Raw genomic sequence first — 15,682 nt, 5'->3', positions numbered from 1 at the left:
AGGTTGGAGCTGCCAGGCAGGAGGTCTAGAGGAAGACCAAAGAGGAGATTTATGGATGTAGTGAGGGAGGACATGAAGTTAGTTGGTGTGAGTGAAGAGGATGCAGAGGACAGAGTTAGATGGAGGCACATGATTCGCTGTGGCGACTCCTGAAAGGGAGCAGCCGAAAGGAAAAGAAGAAGTGAGAGAGGACATGAAGTTAGTTGGTGTGAGTGAAGAGGATGCAGAGGATAGAGTAAGATGGAGGCACATGATTCGCTGTGGCGACCCCTGAAAGGGAGCAGCCGAAAGGAAAAGAAGAAAAAGAATAGGGGAAAACAAGAACGACCCCCGGTTTCTTTTCAGCACTGTAGCCAGGCTGACTAAGAGCCATAGTTCTGTTGACCCAGGTGTTTTACCCAAGAGCCACTGTCCTTTAAAGATCACTACTGAGATGCACCCACACTAAGCACTGAATATGCTAGTGAGGAAGCTGTAACGACTCTGTAAAACCTAGCAAAGATATGTGGTGAGGCCCAACTTGCTGTAGTGCAAATGTCCTGAATGGAGATCCCTCTGAAGCTAACCCATGAAATGGCTGCTCTTGCCTACTTCTTGCTGCCAGAGACCTGGCATTGCTTCCTCTCACATAGCTGAGCCACATTTGGCTTGAGGGAGGAAGCAGTTGAGACCCTCAGTATGGCTTGAAGATGGTCGTCAGTAAGCCTGGACCTGTACTTGGACTTATTGAAGTTCAAGGTAGAGAATAACTTTTTGCACAAATATGTCCTTGCAAAAAAGCACATGGTCTGTTATATGACCATGCGGGTAGCAGCTCGTAAATACGACTCAAAACTATGCCCCGGCTCAACCATCGGACCTCTGTGTAGTACAGCACATCGCCATGCGCAGACTCCCGTTAGGACTGCCTGTGTTTAAGTCCCTTTGCTCTGATGAAGTTTATGCATGACACCACAACCTTCATGACAGAATCCCACTTTAACACTTTGCAGCACAGTGCTGGCTGGTGAATTAGGCAGTGGACTTGTAGCGGGGTGGTGAGACCCTGTTCTTCCATCTCCCGGTTCATGCGTCCTATTAGACCCCGAGACACGCCCAACATACTAGGAGCCCAGTCAGTCGTGATGCTGGCAATTACGGCATTAAAGACATCTTTCTTCTCGGGACACATTTCTTCCGTGACAGCATTCAAACATTTCTTGACAAACTCTCCATCAGTGAAAGGTTTACCGCAAACTGGGGACCACTGCTCTAGACCCATATAGCTAAATGCCAAGGCAATATACCCCACAATCCAGTGAGAGAGCCGTAGTTTAGAAAGATTCTTTGCCCATGATACAAATAACTGGTCCCTCCTCCTACAGCCTTTAGTTCTGTCTATGTAAACTCGCAAAGGCCCGAACTGGACAAACTGCTAAGTAACTGCTGTTGCTCCATTGAGGAAAATGGTGGAGGATAAAAGGATACAAGGTCAATTGGAGAACATGAGCCTCCAACCTTAGGCATAAAGGCCGGGTTAGGTCAATCTTGCGTTCCCCGAAGAGAACTTTGTGCATGGTGGACGTACTGAAAGGACATGAATCTCTCGCACCCGTTTGGCTGAAGTGGGGGCCAGCAGCAAAACTGTCTTTAGAGGCACCGTTTTCAAATCCATCTGTTCTAATGATTCAAAAGATGGAACTGACAGGGCCTCCAATACAACAGGAAGGTTCCATGAGGAGGCCAGCTATCTTATAACAGGGAGCTTACGCTGTATGCCCCTTATGAAACGGCCCACCAGGGTGGTGCTGTACCACATTCTTCCACTTCAGACCAACATGGCAGCAGAAATAGCTGCCAAATACACTTTTAGGGTGGTAAAGGCCATTCCCCTTGAAAATCACTTCCATGGAACACTGGAAGGGAATCTCTCCATGATCAGTACATCATTTCTCAAAAATCAGCAATAGAGACACCTTGTTGAGGAAGTCCTAGCATTCTGGATGGTCTCAATAACATTCTGAGGGAGACTCACAGTATTCAAGTTGAACGACTCACAGGCCAGAGCAAGGGAGCCAGCCTCTTTGGGTGGGGGTGAAAGATCTCCCCTGTGCTTGAGACAACAGGTCTCTGCAGCAACAGGTCTTTTGGGGCAACTGTGGTGCAGGAAGGTAGAGCGGTTGTCCACCAATCTCGCAGTTGTTGGTTCAATCCCTGGCTCCTCCTGTCACATGTTGTCCTTGAGCAAGACACTGACCCCAACTTAGTTGCTACCAGTAAGCATTGGCCAGCTGCATAGCAGCTCCTCCATTGGTGTGTGATTGTGAGTGTGAATGGGTGAATAAGAAGCAGTGTAAAGCGCTTTGAGTGCCGATAGGTAAAAAAGTGCTATATAAGTGCAGAACATTTACCATTTACCATCTGCAAATTGGTACGGTCCAAGGTTCCTGGTAGAGGAGCTGATTTATCTCTGCTGACCAATGTTTTTATGGCCAGTGGGGAGCTCCCACACCAGCTTCACCACATCCAGGTGGAGTCTCCATTCTGCATAAAGGGGGTTTCCCCTGAACAGTAGATGTGCTCCACAGTTCATCAACCCTAACACATGGGTGGCTTTCAGCATTAGAAAATGTTTGCTTCTCCAGACAATTATTCTGTGTGCCAGCGTGTACAACCAAGGGGATCTTCGCCCCCTCTCTGTTGATATAACTGTGGAGTTGTATGTTTGCACACACTGTGTCCCCTCAAAATAAAAAAAAATAACATTTTTTTAAAAAAGCACAAAATGTTTCAGTACTAGCCAAACTGCTAATAGATACTAGTAATTTATATGCGATGAGCAAATGTGAGGGTCCTACGGGACGTTCACTGCTCACTCTTCAAATAAACCCCCTCCCAATCTTACAGGGAGGCCTGTGTTGTAACCACTGACCTGCACAAAACCACTCCTATGAGCACTCCATGACTGGGAAAACTAATTTCTCTTCATGGACGTAGTGCTGCTGTGCATGTCAATAAGACATGCAGCTGGTGAGAGCCCTGACAGCGTGGGTCGAACCTGGGAGAAGCCACCCAATGCTGTAAAGACTTTATGTGCAAACAAGCCATTGCTACCACTACCAAGACTGAGACCATCAGCCCCAAAAACCTTTGGTAGAGACTGGCCTGGGCTAAATCTATAAATAGACCTATGAAGGAGATGGTCTCGATTTGTTTTTAAACCCAGATTTATCAAGTGTTTAATTAGCACATTTGTGTGGTCTGCTGACCCCTGGCTGGAGGTTGCCGCAATGAGCAAATTGTGTATTTAAGTGGCCAGACGTTTCTTTCTCCTTACCACCTGGGTGGAGGTGGGAGGTGGCTGTACAGCCCGTTCCCTTCTGAGATGAAGGCTTTTTCTGCCACAGACCTTCAGGAGCTGCCTGGGTCGCCTTAGGCTGCCTAGGGATTCTGAAACTGGAAAGTGGTCATGCTCATGTCTTTGGACAGTTAAGCTCAGTCCTGGAGAGACAGTTGGCTCGAGAGATAAGTATATTGGAACTAATGCTCATAGCAACAAGAGGTTTTTGAATGACAGTCTGTGCAGTATCACCCCCTTTTATAAGGGCGGGGCTTATCCCTCTTTGACATTGACATGCTTAGTTTCACTCAATCCTGGCTGGCAGAGTGCAATAGGAGCTTCTCTAAGAATCGTCAGCTTGCTTTATTCATTCCACAATGGATGGTAGGACACTTGCTGTAGTAGTAAGCTATCAAATGAAATCACATTCAATTTTAAACAACTGAAATAGGTTACTGTGATTATTAGTGATTTTCTTTTTTGTTTTGTAGAAATGGAGGAGCCGCATATTTATTAACGCCTTGTGAAATAACCTAAAATTTTGCAGGGTCAGCAGTCGGCCTTCTTGCTTGGTAAGTATTCCAAACCAAAGCAATAAAACAATTTCCATCAAATCCAATGTCCTCTCTCCTGAGACTATTGTGGTCTTCTTACAGGCTATGGAAATTGGCTACACACCCCAATACCACATATTTACAGGTAACAGTTTAAACCGATCATCTCAGAATTGGCATTTGTTTAGAGATGGCTCAAAGAGACATTTACTGACTTGCATAAATCTACAATAACTTTTCTCAGTTCTGCAATAAGCTCTTTGGATAATTCCACTGTACTGTGTGTTTGTCAATCCATTGGTGTCAAAATATAAATATAATAATTGTACATCAGGATAACCAACTGTCTCATATTATATTACATTATCACCTTTGTTGCTTTACTGTGGGTGAAATGCTTGAGAACACACAATGTTCATGTAAAAATGTTAAAACTCACATGGAAGATTTGAGGAGATCCATAGCCTCTGTCTGTTGGAAGTGTTTTGCAAAGTCTAATGCTGTCCTGAAATGAGAAAAACACTATTGCTCAATTCCTTTAATGCATTACCATCTCATACAGCTATGAAGAGTGAAAAAACTAATAAAATCACAATGTGAAAAGTATATTGTTACAAGTGGTAGTATCTAAAGTTCATACAACATTATTGATCAGATTGTAAAGATGCCAGAGGGGATAAATCCAAACTCAACAAGCTACGTTTTAGGTAAATATGTCTCCTCCATTTTTACAAAACAAAAAGAAAATAACTAAAACTAAAATAAATCACAGTAATTTCAATTATTACAAATGTATTTTGATTTCATCTGATCAGCTTACTACTCCAACAAATGTCCTACCATCCATTGGATGCCTTCATGTTGATGTCGGCCCCCATGTTGAGCAGCTGCTCCATCTGAGTAAGGAACCCTCGACCTGCTGCCACCATCAGAGGTGTGGCCCCTGTTTCACTATGTGTGTAGTCCACTAGGTACAAAAATACAGATATGAGACACAAATTACAGCCTTGGTATTTTATAGATTCTGCTCATTAATTTTGGGTGTCGTGGTGCAGTTGTTAGCACTGTTGTGTCTCAAACAGAAGGTCATGGCTTCATGGCTTTCTGTTTGGTGTTTTAATTTTTTTCTCAATGCCGGCGTAGTTTCCTCTCAAATTGACCACTGCTCTGTGTATAGTTGTGTTGTTTATAATTGTGTTGGATTGCTAAGCCTCAAACCTTAGTGTTGTGACCTGTATACTTTATAAAATGTATAACTGGCGTATTCTATGAAAGGCTGCAAGATACTAAAATTTACAACAATACAATACAGTTTTTTTCTGGATACGTATATTGATTTTAATGGACTAAATACATGAGTAGAGTAACTACTCTTCTGAGGAGTCTGCAGTAGAAAATCAGCTGAGAGACATACCGTTAACATTTTCATAGAGGATGAGGTTGAAGAGCTGGATAAAAGCATCCTGGTCTTCATTAAGGAAACTATTGGAAATGCAAGAGTCCATCTCCTTCAGCAGCCATGGTTCCAGCTGTTCTGAGCCAGTATCATTCTGTCACCAAAGGGGACAAAAGTAAGGCTTACCATCAACAGTCAAGATTATTAAACACACACCAGCTGATTGTTTTACACTCATGAGCTACAAAACACCTTGGGGTCCTGTGTCATAAGAGAGTAGCAGACTTTTTAGGCTCTCCGAGTTTTGCTCAAAACTACTACACCAGCTACCTATTCCTAATTCTATCTAGTCCATGTAGTATTATTACTGAACCATTCTTTTTGTACACCTTTAAACTCTGTTCAGAACTGTCGGGAGGATTTAAAAGGAGTGAATGGACGTGTTGACAAGGTTTCTATCATCTCATTTTTAATGACTGGCTATAAACAAAACCTCGTTTCCGGCAGCATACTTCTTTCTCATCCTGTGCCTTTTGTAGCTGAAGCCTCCATCAGCCCCGCATCACTTTTAGAAAGCTTTAAATTCCTGAGGTCCACCATCTCCCAAGGCTTAAGGTGGAAAAAAAACAAACCAACCAACCAGCCGCCCCCAGTTTCAGATATTTTACTAATATATTCTAATTAATCAAGCAAATCTTTTAGTACTAAAGAAGAAGAACAGGTGTAAATGTGTAAATACAGTTACACAATAGTTGATGTCTCTTGCTGCTGACCAGATTACATTTATTTTTATTATCTATACTGACAAAGGCCGAATTATACTTCTCCATCGATACACGTTCACACTGACGCAGACCTTTGCTCGGATAGACGTACAAACCCAGTATCGCATTTAACAAATCTTAATTTGCTGAAAATTAAGAAACAATCCAGAAACAGGAATTAAATGTGCATGTTCTACAATTCCCAACACGCATCTGTAGACGTAAACAGGGATTTTAATGAAACAACAGATATGACCTGATTAACTTTTTCCAGATCCCTGCAGTATTAGTTCTTTAGCAGGATGCCCTGCTGAGGTGTGATCTACTGAACTGACTTTCAGTAGAGAGCACAAAATTACAATAAGAAGAAAAAGTTTATTTTCTGAAACAAAAGTTCATAACCTAAATAGACATCTCAAACAGAGTAAAAACAAAATGAATACACTATATACTGAATAAAGCAGCAGTAAAACAATAGAACATAGTAAACAACATATATATCGGGTTTCATATAATATAAATATTATTTGAAACGATGACAGAAGAATTGAAGAATTGACTCACTCCAAAGAATGACACATTGCAATGTCTGCCAACCAACAAACCCCTCCCTCTATGCCCAGAACCCATTCTCATGGGCTGGTAAGTGGATTCAATACAGAGGTAGCCATTGAAAGGGTCCATCTCTGCCACATGAGTTTGTCACTCTTACCGTGATTGCTCGTCTCTCGCCCCACGATAGGGCATGTGATTATAGTACATGCTCTTTAGGTGGCTACATTCAGAGTTACAGCAACCTGGTGCATGCGCAAATCATAGTCTCTACTTCAACGTAGCATTAGTATTACTATATTTGTACACCAACAAGGCGACTGTGGCGCAGGAAGGTAGAGCGGTTGTCCACCAATCTCACAGTTGTTGGTTCAATCCCCGGCTCCTCTGGTCACATGTTGAAGTGTCCTTGAGCAAGACACTGAACCCCAACTTAGTTGCTCCCGGTGAGTGTTGGACAGCTGCATAGCAGCTCCCCCATCGGTGTATGAATGTGTGTGTGATTGTGAGTGTGAATGGGTAAATAAGAAGCAGTGTAAAGTGCTTTGAGTGCCAATAGGTAGAAAAGTGCTATATAAGTGCAGAACATTTACCATTTACCGGAGAAGAAGATATATCCAGTATTATTCAAGAGCCACGATAACAGCAAACTTTCCCCAAACAAGCTCAAATGAACCTAAATATGTTGTAGTTATTCTGACTTTATCAAGTGATCCCACAGATAATTACTGTTCAGACATTGATGGCTGCTTTCAGTTTTTATACTGTAGTCTTATATGCAGTGCTGTATTACATCAATCTAACGCTGTTCAGCTTAAATCATATGCGTAATTTTCACCTGGATATTACTGAAGCCTGTTGGTGTTTTTTAATCTTCATCAGGCTGAAGTTATTTTCATAATGCACAAAATATTCAGTTGGATGAGACTGAATGGAGTCAGGAAATATTATTCCCTTGGAAAAAAAACAAAGAAAAAATCTGATAATGTGAATTGTATTAGCACTGTTATCATATTTTTCTTGTTTAGGATGAATATAATACGAAGATAAGAAAAGAGAAGATAAACCAGGCCTTAAATAAGTTACTGGTACAACAGATGAATAATATGTGTAGTTACAGAAACAGGAGGAGAGAGAATAAAATTTATTTGTTCATGAAGACAGATTTTAGCAGACTGGCTGGAATCAGAGTTACAGCAGTTTCCTTATTTGTGTTTTTTCCCCACCTTAAAGGGCCGAGGAGGTTTAACAGCCGCTGCCTTATGTCCCTGCATTGAGAGACACACTTTCACCAGTGGAAACTGTCTCTTAGATGTTAATAACAGCGCACATTCGGCCTAATTACATGCGATTTGTTTTCATGAAAAACTGAGTCATCAAACCAAACAAAGTGTACAGGTACACAGCAAAACCACCAGTTTACAACAACTTTTGAGTGATACATTTATATTTCGGAACTGTAAATTTAACCCTGGTGATTTTCCTCTGTACATCCAGGAGAACAGACTGATCATCTCCTCAGCCACGAACAGGTGCTGCTGTAAGAAACACATGTGAGGGAGGTTTCTACTCTCAGCTGATTCCAGTTAACACAATGCTTATCGTCTCTTGCAAGCAGAAACTCTCGTTCTGGTAAATCTGCTTCGTGGAAAAAACGATCAATCGTACTGTAGAACCAGCCCGGTGCCTGCAGAGGTTTGGGGGTTTTATTTATATTTAAATTAAGTCGTCATTCACACCTCAAGTGTGAGACCATCTCCATGGATACCTACCCTCCCCCTGCCCAGCACCTTTGTAGAGAAGTTTGTTTTGGGGGAATCTGCCATGAAACAAAGCAGAAACACTGACACATTGCTGCAGAGCTCATGATCCACAGAGAACAGCGAGAACTTAATTAATGATCCCACTATTATTAAATGAGTCTGACACTAAAACCGGACAAGATTTTTAAAGTCATTAAATCTGTGTTCACGTCCATCTCACCTGGAAAGGGCTCTGGACATTGACAGATGTCAATCTGTCAATCCTGTGTATGGTGAATGTATAGTTACTAGGACATGATCATTAAAACTATTCAACAGGCAGCGGATCACGTTGGTAGGTTATTAACCAGAGATCATCAACAGCTTCAGATTAGTTTTCATGATTAGATTAGTTGAAAATAAACTGTTCTAAACAACACTGTTGTACATGTGGGACACACAGTAGCCTATGAGAAGATTATAATAAATAAATCCCAGCTGACAGACTGACATAGGAAACAGCGCATAGACAAAAGGAGCAAATAAAGAAGCCCCAGATTCATAAACTTTGCCAATTGTGAATTTTTAAAACAGGCCACTTTGTGCTAGTTTCAGCTTTATTCAAATGTTATAGGACTTTGATGTAAAAACAAGCAGACATGACTCCATGTGGAAAATGTCTCTTTCTTGGCTCGCTGCTCTCTGTTATTTTTTTTTAACAGCTGATCCAACAAATCTACAATCAGCCAGCATATTCACCTTTGAATGAACTTAAAATCTTAATAGTCTGATAATGATGAGCTCATTGAGAGCAGTGGGAGGTGGTTGTTGTTGTAGTTTAGACAACAGCTTTTATCTTTCAAAATTAATTACAACACTTTAAAACGCTAACATGAGCCAGTCCTGGAAACTGGTCATTCATTCTCTGGCAGAGAGGGCTGGGGCTGAAAATGTCGGGTCAAACTTATAGACCGAGATTGGATAAACTGATATACTCAAACTGACAAACATCTGAACCGAGATCACTTCAGAAGAAGAGAGAGACACTTTCAAGGGAATTCTAATTTTAAACTATAAGGAAAAAAACTGCATAAATATATGTATTTTTTTACAAATCATTTGTCATTGCGAAGAAGTAACTACAGTTGATTTTGAGATGAGAAAGGAGGAGCTGCTCCAGCTGATCTGACACCAAAACTATGCATAGTAAAACATGACAGCAGCCTATGATCAATAAAAATGAATCCAAGTAATTCATGTAACATTTAACAATATTTACAAAACAATGTGTTACAGTGCGCAGAATTTCCAACGTGGTTTGTCCAACACTGGTGATTTTAGTTGTGTTACCAGTGCTAGTTTGAGCAGCTACTTTCAGGGCACATTATCTAATAAGTAGTATCAAGGAGTAACATTATATCATAAACAAGGACATGTGTCTGTTTAAGGGAGGGAGAGGGGGTATGACTGTCAGACAGAACCACAGTTGGGCATCACCATAATACAGTGTTGAAGCAAATCGGTGCATTTGCCTTATAGAAATGATGCGTAACAACATGCTGGAACACATGGCTTGGTCAAAAAGTAGTCTGTTGGTTGTGTGATGGTTTACCAGCTTGTTGTAGGTGCTGTCCCCTCTGTCCTCCGAGCTGCTGTCATGGAGATAGCTTGGGACAGATACAGGGCACCTCTGTTTCTCTTCACCACAGGTGTTTTCCACTGCCTTGCACCACTCAGACAAACGTTTCTGCTTCCTCTCATCTAACAACGAGAGCATGTCATACACAGAGATTTAGACATTTTGTTATTTAGGTTAACTCAGCAGTCTAATGAATAAAAGCTTCATACTTATCTGTGTCTCTTCCTTGTATATGTTAATGTCTTTCTTGTTAAAGCCTGTCAGCCTCAGAATATCCTCTAGAAAGAATTCCTCTACTTCAAAGGGTCTTCCTTTAACTATAAAAACAACAATAAAAAATACATTAGCAACATTCTCTAGAAAAACTTATAATTAACACATTTATTAATAATAAAATGGTTAAAATCCCAATGTATATACACAATAGACCTTCACATCTAGGGGAAAACAATGTTTGGGGGTAGTAATTCCTAATCCTGATTTGATTCCCTTAATATCTAGCATCTCATATACATTGAAGAGAAATCAGTGTTCTCTGGAAGAAATCTACCTGACGAAATCAGGTTCTCTTTCATAGCATTCGTTGGAAACTCTTTCAGCGTGACCTCATCAGAGGCTCCTATTGCACTCTGCCAGCCAGAGTTGGCTGGAACTAAGCACATCAGTCTCAAAAAGGGACAAGCCTTTCCCCTATAAAATGGGGTGACATGGCTTAAGCCATCATTCAAAAACATCTTCACGCCACGAGCAGAAGTTCCATTATACCTCTCGAGACAACTGTCTCTCCGGGACTTAGCTTAACTGCCCAAAGACACGAGCGCAAACTCAGTCACCAGGTGCTTCGTTCTCAGTATCTTGAGAGTTCTGCTCATATTAGGCGGTCACCAAACAGTAGATTGAGCCTCGAACTGTGAAAAGTAGCAATACTTCTTATAGTTGCTCCAACCAAGTGCACTTTTGAGTAGCAATACTCCCGAGCTAACGTTAGCTATTCCCCGTGGTTAACATTAACTACCTATTGTATTCTGGAAGTCGCAACACTCCACTTTGGCCAGCTATTTTTTTAGCCACACCAGAATAGATTTAGCAGCATACCACATCATAGCTTCAGAGCTATTAACCCGATAGTGACCATGGCAAATACTCCCACGGGGACAGAGGAGAAAACACAGACACAAGCCTGTTTGTGTGGCAATACAATTTCTAGCTGGGACATCCACCTGTTGTGCGTGATGTGCTTTGGTCGAAAAATGCCTAAACTGCCCTTGAGTCATCAGAGGAGTGCTCACACTGTAGCTGGTTCCTCCTTGAGGTGCTCCATCAGACAAATTTGTCTGGCAACAACCCAGTGATTGCTTTTAGGCAAGCAGCCCTGGAGCCATTGGATGTAGTCCAGTTCAATCCCCGGTGCTGAATTTTGCCTGAGCTGGGGAGAACAACTCGATACCTCAAATCCCATCCCCCAGGTCATAGATGGACCCGGACTCATGGCCGGCCCACCTGAGGAGGGCGCTTTCTGTTTGAGGAGGTGGATTAAGAGTGATTAAGGTGGGTCGGAGCTCCTCATGTCCGACAAGGATGATGATGACTCGTCACTGGCATGTTGCAAAACCTGCACCCCAGAGGATGGCCCAGGCAGCTGTTCACGCTTTGATGTAAAGATAGTGCCAGAAGTGAAAAGGACAGAGAAACAACTGCTGCCAATGTTCTCAGAGCTGTTGGAAGAGATTGCAGTCTCCTGGCACATTAAATCACATTTGCATAGGCTGCAGTACGACCACGTTGTAGTTTCAGAATCAGCAGGCAGCAAAAAGCACCGTGGCAGAAAAAGTCTTCAGAAAGCCTTCGTGGCAGAAAAGGGATGTGGCCTGTACAGCTCTCTACCACCTCAGCTCAGGTGTTAAGTAGAAAGAAATGGCTGGTCTGATAAGCGCACAGATGGTGGAGCGGAGCATGCCAGCTCCTGTCTCGGACTCAACCCGTTTACAAGGCTTCATTCCTGAACTTGTTCAGATGGCCAGGTTCTGTTCAGCCCACTGCCGACAGGATGTTCGGCCCATCCCCAGGCCCCAAGAAGGGTGGCAGAGACAGCGTTCCTCACATATCATTGCACAGAAATAAAATTTTCCCAACTGTGGAATCCAGGCCATGTGCAGAGGACAGAGTTAAAAACACAAGAAAACACAACTAAATAATTGTTGGCTCCTTCTATATAAATTAATTTGAGCTGTCCTGAGCCGACACCATGTGTCTCTCCCTGGCCATGGTACGGAAGGAGGGCCTATCTGTGATTCTCATAGCTCTCTACTGGCTGTCAAAAGATTTGCTGGCAGAGATAACTCAGCCCCTCTACCAGGAACCCTGGCCCCTATCAATTCCCTGAGACCTGCTGTCTTAAGCACGGGGGGGGGGAATCTTTCACCCCACCCAGAGAGATGGGGTTGAAAGGGAAATTGACTTTCCTGCAGGACATTATAGATAAAGGAAAGGCTTTTTTCATCATAAAGTTGTACTTAACAGCTATTTCTGCCAGCCACATTGGACTGGAGAGGAAGAATGTGGGACAGCACACCCCCTGGTGGGACGTTTCATGAGGGGCATATGGCGTAAGCTCTTACAAGACAGCTGGCCCCCTCATGGGATCTTCCTGTTGTGTTGCGGACCCTGTCAGTTCCAGCTTCTGAACCATTAGAACAGACAGAACCATTACAACTGTCTAATAACAGTTTTGCTGCTGGCCACCACTTCAGCGAACCAAGTGCGTGAGAATCATGTCCTTTCAGTACGTCCACCATGCACAAAGTTCTCTTCTGGGAACGCAACCGCCTTTATGCCTAAGGTTGGAGCCTCATTTTCTCCAATTGACCTTGTGTCCTCCTATCCTACGTCATTTTCCTCAATGGAGCATCAGCGTTTACACATGCTTTGTCCAGTTTGAGCCTTGCGAGTCTACATAGATAGAACTTAAGGCTGTAGGAGGAGGGACCAGCTATTTGTATCATGGCCAAAGAATGTTTCTAAACTACGGCTCTCTCACTGGATTGTGGGGGATATTGCCTTGGCATATAGCTGTAGGGGTACACAGCCACCAGCAGGGCTGCGGGCGCACACTATCAGGGGCCTCACCACTTCATGGGCTCTTTCAGATGGATCTCCATTCAGGACATATGCACTGCAGCAAGTTTGGGCTCACCACATACCTTTGCTAGGTTTTACACATTCGATGTTACAGCTTCCTCACTTGCTCATTCAATGCTTAGTGTGGGGGCATCTCAGTACTATTCCTTAAAATGACAGTGGCTCTCGGGAAACATCTGCCTGTAATCCGGTAGTCAGTACTTCCCAATGTGAGACATGAAATGAATGTTATGAAAGAGTAACTGAGTTATTTACATAACCACAGTTCTCTGAATAGTATGAGTGAAAGTCTCACCAGACCACCCTTCTTGCTCATTCGTAGCGAGGAAGAGGTGGTGCTTAACAGTCATTCAGTTTATGCAGTTCCACCCCATTTTATAGGAGGGCTTGCTTGACACTGACATGCTTAGTTCCAGCCAATCCTGGCTGGCAGATTGCAAAAGGAGCTTCTGATGAGGTCACACTGAAGGTGTTCCCAATGTGAGACACTCACTCATGCTACTCAGAGAACTGTGGTTATGTAAATAAGCCAAAGTTTTCCAAATTGCCTACCCTGATTTAAAAAAAAAAAAAACAAATGTTCTATTGACATGACAGTTAAGAAATCAGATTTCCCAAGAAAGGTGACTGTAACCTGAATATTTTAAACACCGAACTTTTTAAAGTTTAGGCTGGTTTGAAACCATAAAAATCTCAGGAAACTTGACAGTCACTATGGATCAAGTTGCTGATAAAGCAGTACCATACAGCAACTTCAACTTAAAAACTGAGAAATTATAACATTGTAAAAGAAGAATTCATGGAAGAGTTGCTGTATTGGACTGCATTACATGATACAAGTGTACCTAATAAAGTGACCAGTGAGTGTAAAATTTTAGAACACTAAATTCTATTTTGTATTTTGAACATAGCTTGAACTGATCTTTAGTTTGTGGCAACCGGAACTGTGGCTTCAAGTAACACAAGCTAAATAACAAACAAAATAATCAGATGAGGGTTGTTTCTGTTTAATACCCAGGGCAGTAAATTTACTTTTCGCATCAGTAAATTTATATGTGTGCTTGATCAGGTGATTTAATTTTTGGGCCCAACCCATCACTTAAATAGGTGTGGGCGGGATTACACAGGGACATTTCAGTTTGACCAATACTTGTAATGGCATCAGGACATCCCTACAGATTATTGGGTTGAATTGAATTGAATTGCTTTAGATAGTTTAGTGTGGAAAAAATGCAAAATTCATTCATTCATTCATTAACTTAATAAATTATTTGGACATACGATGTATAACAGGGCAGGAGTCAAAGTACTGAAGGAAAAGGTTTATATCCAGAGCTGCACTGGACAGGATCAGTTTCAGTGTGGGGATCTTCTGAAGGACCTCCCGCATCTTGGTGAGTAGAAAGTCAGTCAGACCATCACGCTCATGCACCTCATCCTGTTAAAAGACAACAAGTCCCTTAAACACACACACACACATTTGCTCAAAACAGAAACCAAACTGCAAGCTGATAAAAGCTTTGAAGAGGACTTAAAACCACCAACCCCACCCCTTAAAATGTTGTTATTGCTAACCTCTAGGTTTAGCGAAGAGGTTTAGTGAAAGTGGCTTTAATGCTTTCAGCCAGAGAGTAAAGGAAAAACCCTTGTGATCAGCCTACTTTTAAGTTAGTAAATAACAATCCTATACTCAATTTGATGCATTTCACAAAGTAGGATCATACAGTATGTCCTTTATTCTTGCTTCTTACCACAATGACATGTGTGACAGTTGTCAGGCTGGCATCTCCAGCCATCAAGGTTCTGAGGAATACTCCACTGGTGCAAAAGGTTAGCAGTGTCTTGGGAGAGACCCTGAGGATTTAGAGTCAACAGTTAGGGCGACTGTGGCACAGGAAGGTAGAGCGGTTGTCTACCAATCTCACAGTTGTTGGTTCAATCCCCGGCTCCTCCGGTCACATGTCGAAGTGTCCTTGAGCAAGACACTGAACCCCAACTTAGTTGCTCCCGGTGAGTGTTGGCCAGCTGCATAGCAGCTCCCCCATCGGTGTATGAGTGTGTGTGTGTGTGTGATTGTGAGTGTGGATGGGTAAATAAGAAGCAGTGTAAAGCGCTTTGAGTGCCAATAGGTAGAAAAGCGCTATATAAGTGCAGACCATTTAGTTAGTTACTTTCACAGTAAGAAATGCAAGGTTGTTGTTTGTTTGCTTATTTCAGGGCAATTTCAGTTTCAGTTCAAAGACACCCCAGCGATGTTGATGGGGGAGAGGAAGGGCTGCTTTTCACTTGCCCCTCTCATCCATGTATTGAATTGATGACTTTACAATCAATAGCTCAATCAACTAAACATTATGCTGTCATTCTGATATTTTCCCAAAACACTAAATTGTCAGATTGTGAAATATGTAGCCCATTTAGCAAACATTGTTTATTGGAAAATTAAGTTGAATAGTTTAGGTTCATGAGCAGCACACAAATAGTGAATGACCAGATGTTGGGACTTGTGTTTCATTACAATCTGCTCAAAATGAGAAAGTCCCTTATTTTTACTACATAACGTCCAACCACTGGATAGAAA

General features: G+C 42.3%; 1 protein-coding gene across 3 annotated transcripts in view; it reads right to left on the bottom strand.

Annotated features, from left to right (window-relative positions):
* ythdc2 (YTH domain containing 2) overlaps positions 1-15,682 on the bottom strand; it is a 57,434-nt gene that overhangs the window by 28,516 nt on the left and 13,236 nt on the right. For all 3 annotated transcript variants that reach the window (XM_067483275.1, XM_067483273.1, XM_067483274.1), the window contains exons 7-13: positions 14,856-14,958; positions 14,386-14,542; positions 10,176-10,283; positions 9,940-10,088; positions 5,288-5,423; positions 4,714-4,840; positions 4,313-4,378 (exon numbers count right to left, since the gene is read on the bottom strand). In XM_067483275.1, the coding sequence (XP_067339376.1) occupies positions 4,313-4,378; positions 4,714-4,840; positions 5,288-5,423; positions 9,940-10,088; positions 10,176-10,283; positions 14,386-14,542; positions 14,856-14,958 (846 nt within the window). The remainder of the gene's footprint in view (positions 1-4,312; positions 4,379-4,713; positions 4,841-5,287; positions 5,424-9,939; positions 10,089-10,175; positions 10,284-14,385; positions 14,543-14,855; positions 14,959-15,682) is intronic.

Source organism: Channa argus, chromosome 18, assembly GCF_033026475.1.
Source record: "Channa argus isolate prfri chromosome 18, Channa argus male v1.0, whole genome shotgun sequence".
Lineage (NCBI taxonomy): Eukaryota > Metazoa > Chordata > Actinopteri > Anabantiformes > Channidae > Channa > Channa argus.
This window is presented reverse-complemented; position numbering and strand designations above follow the sequence as displayed.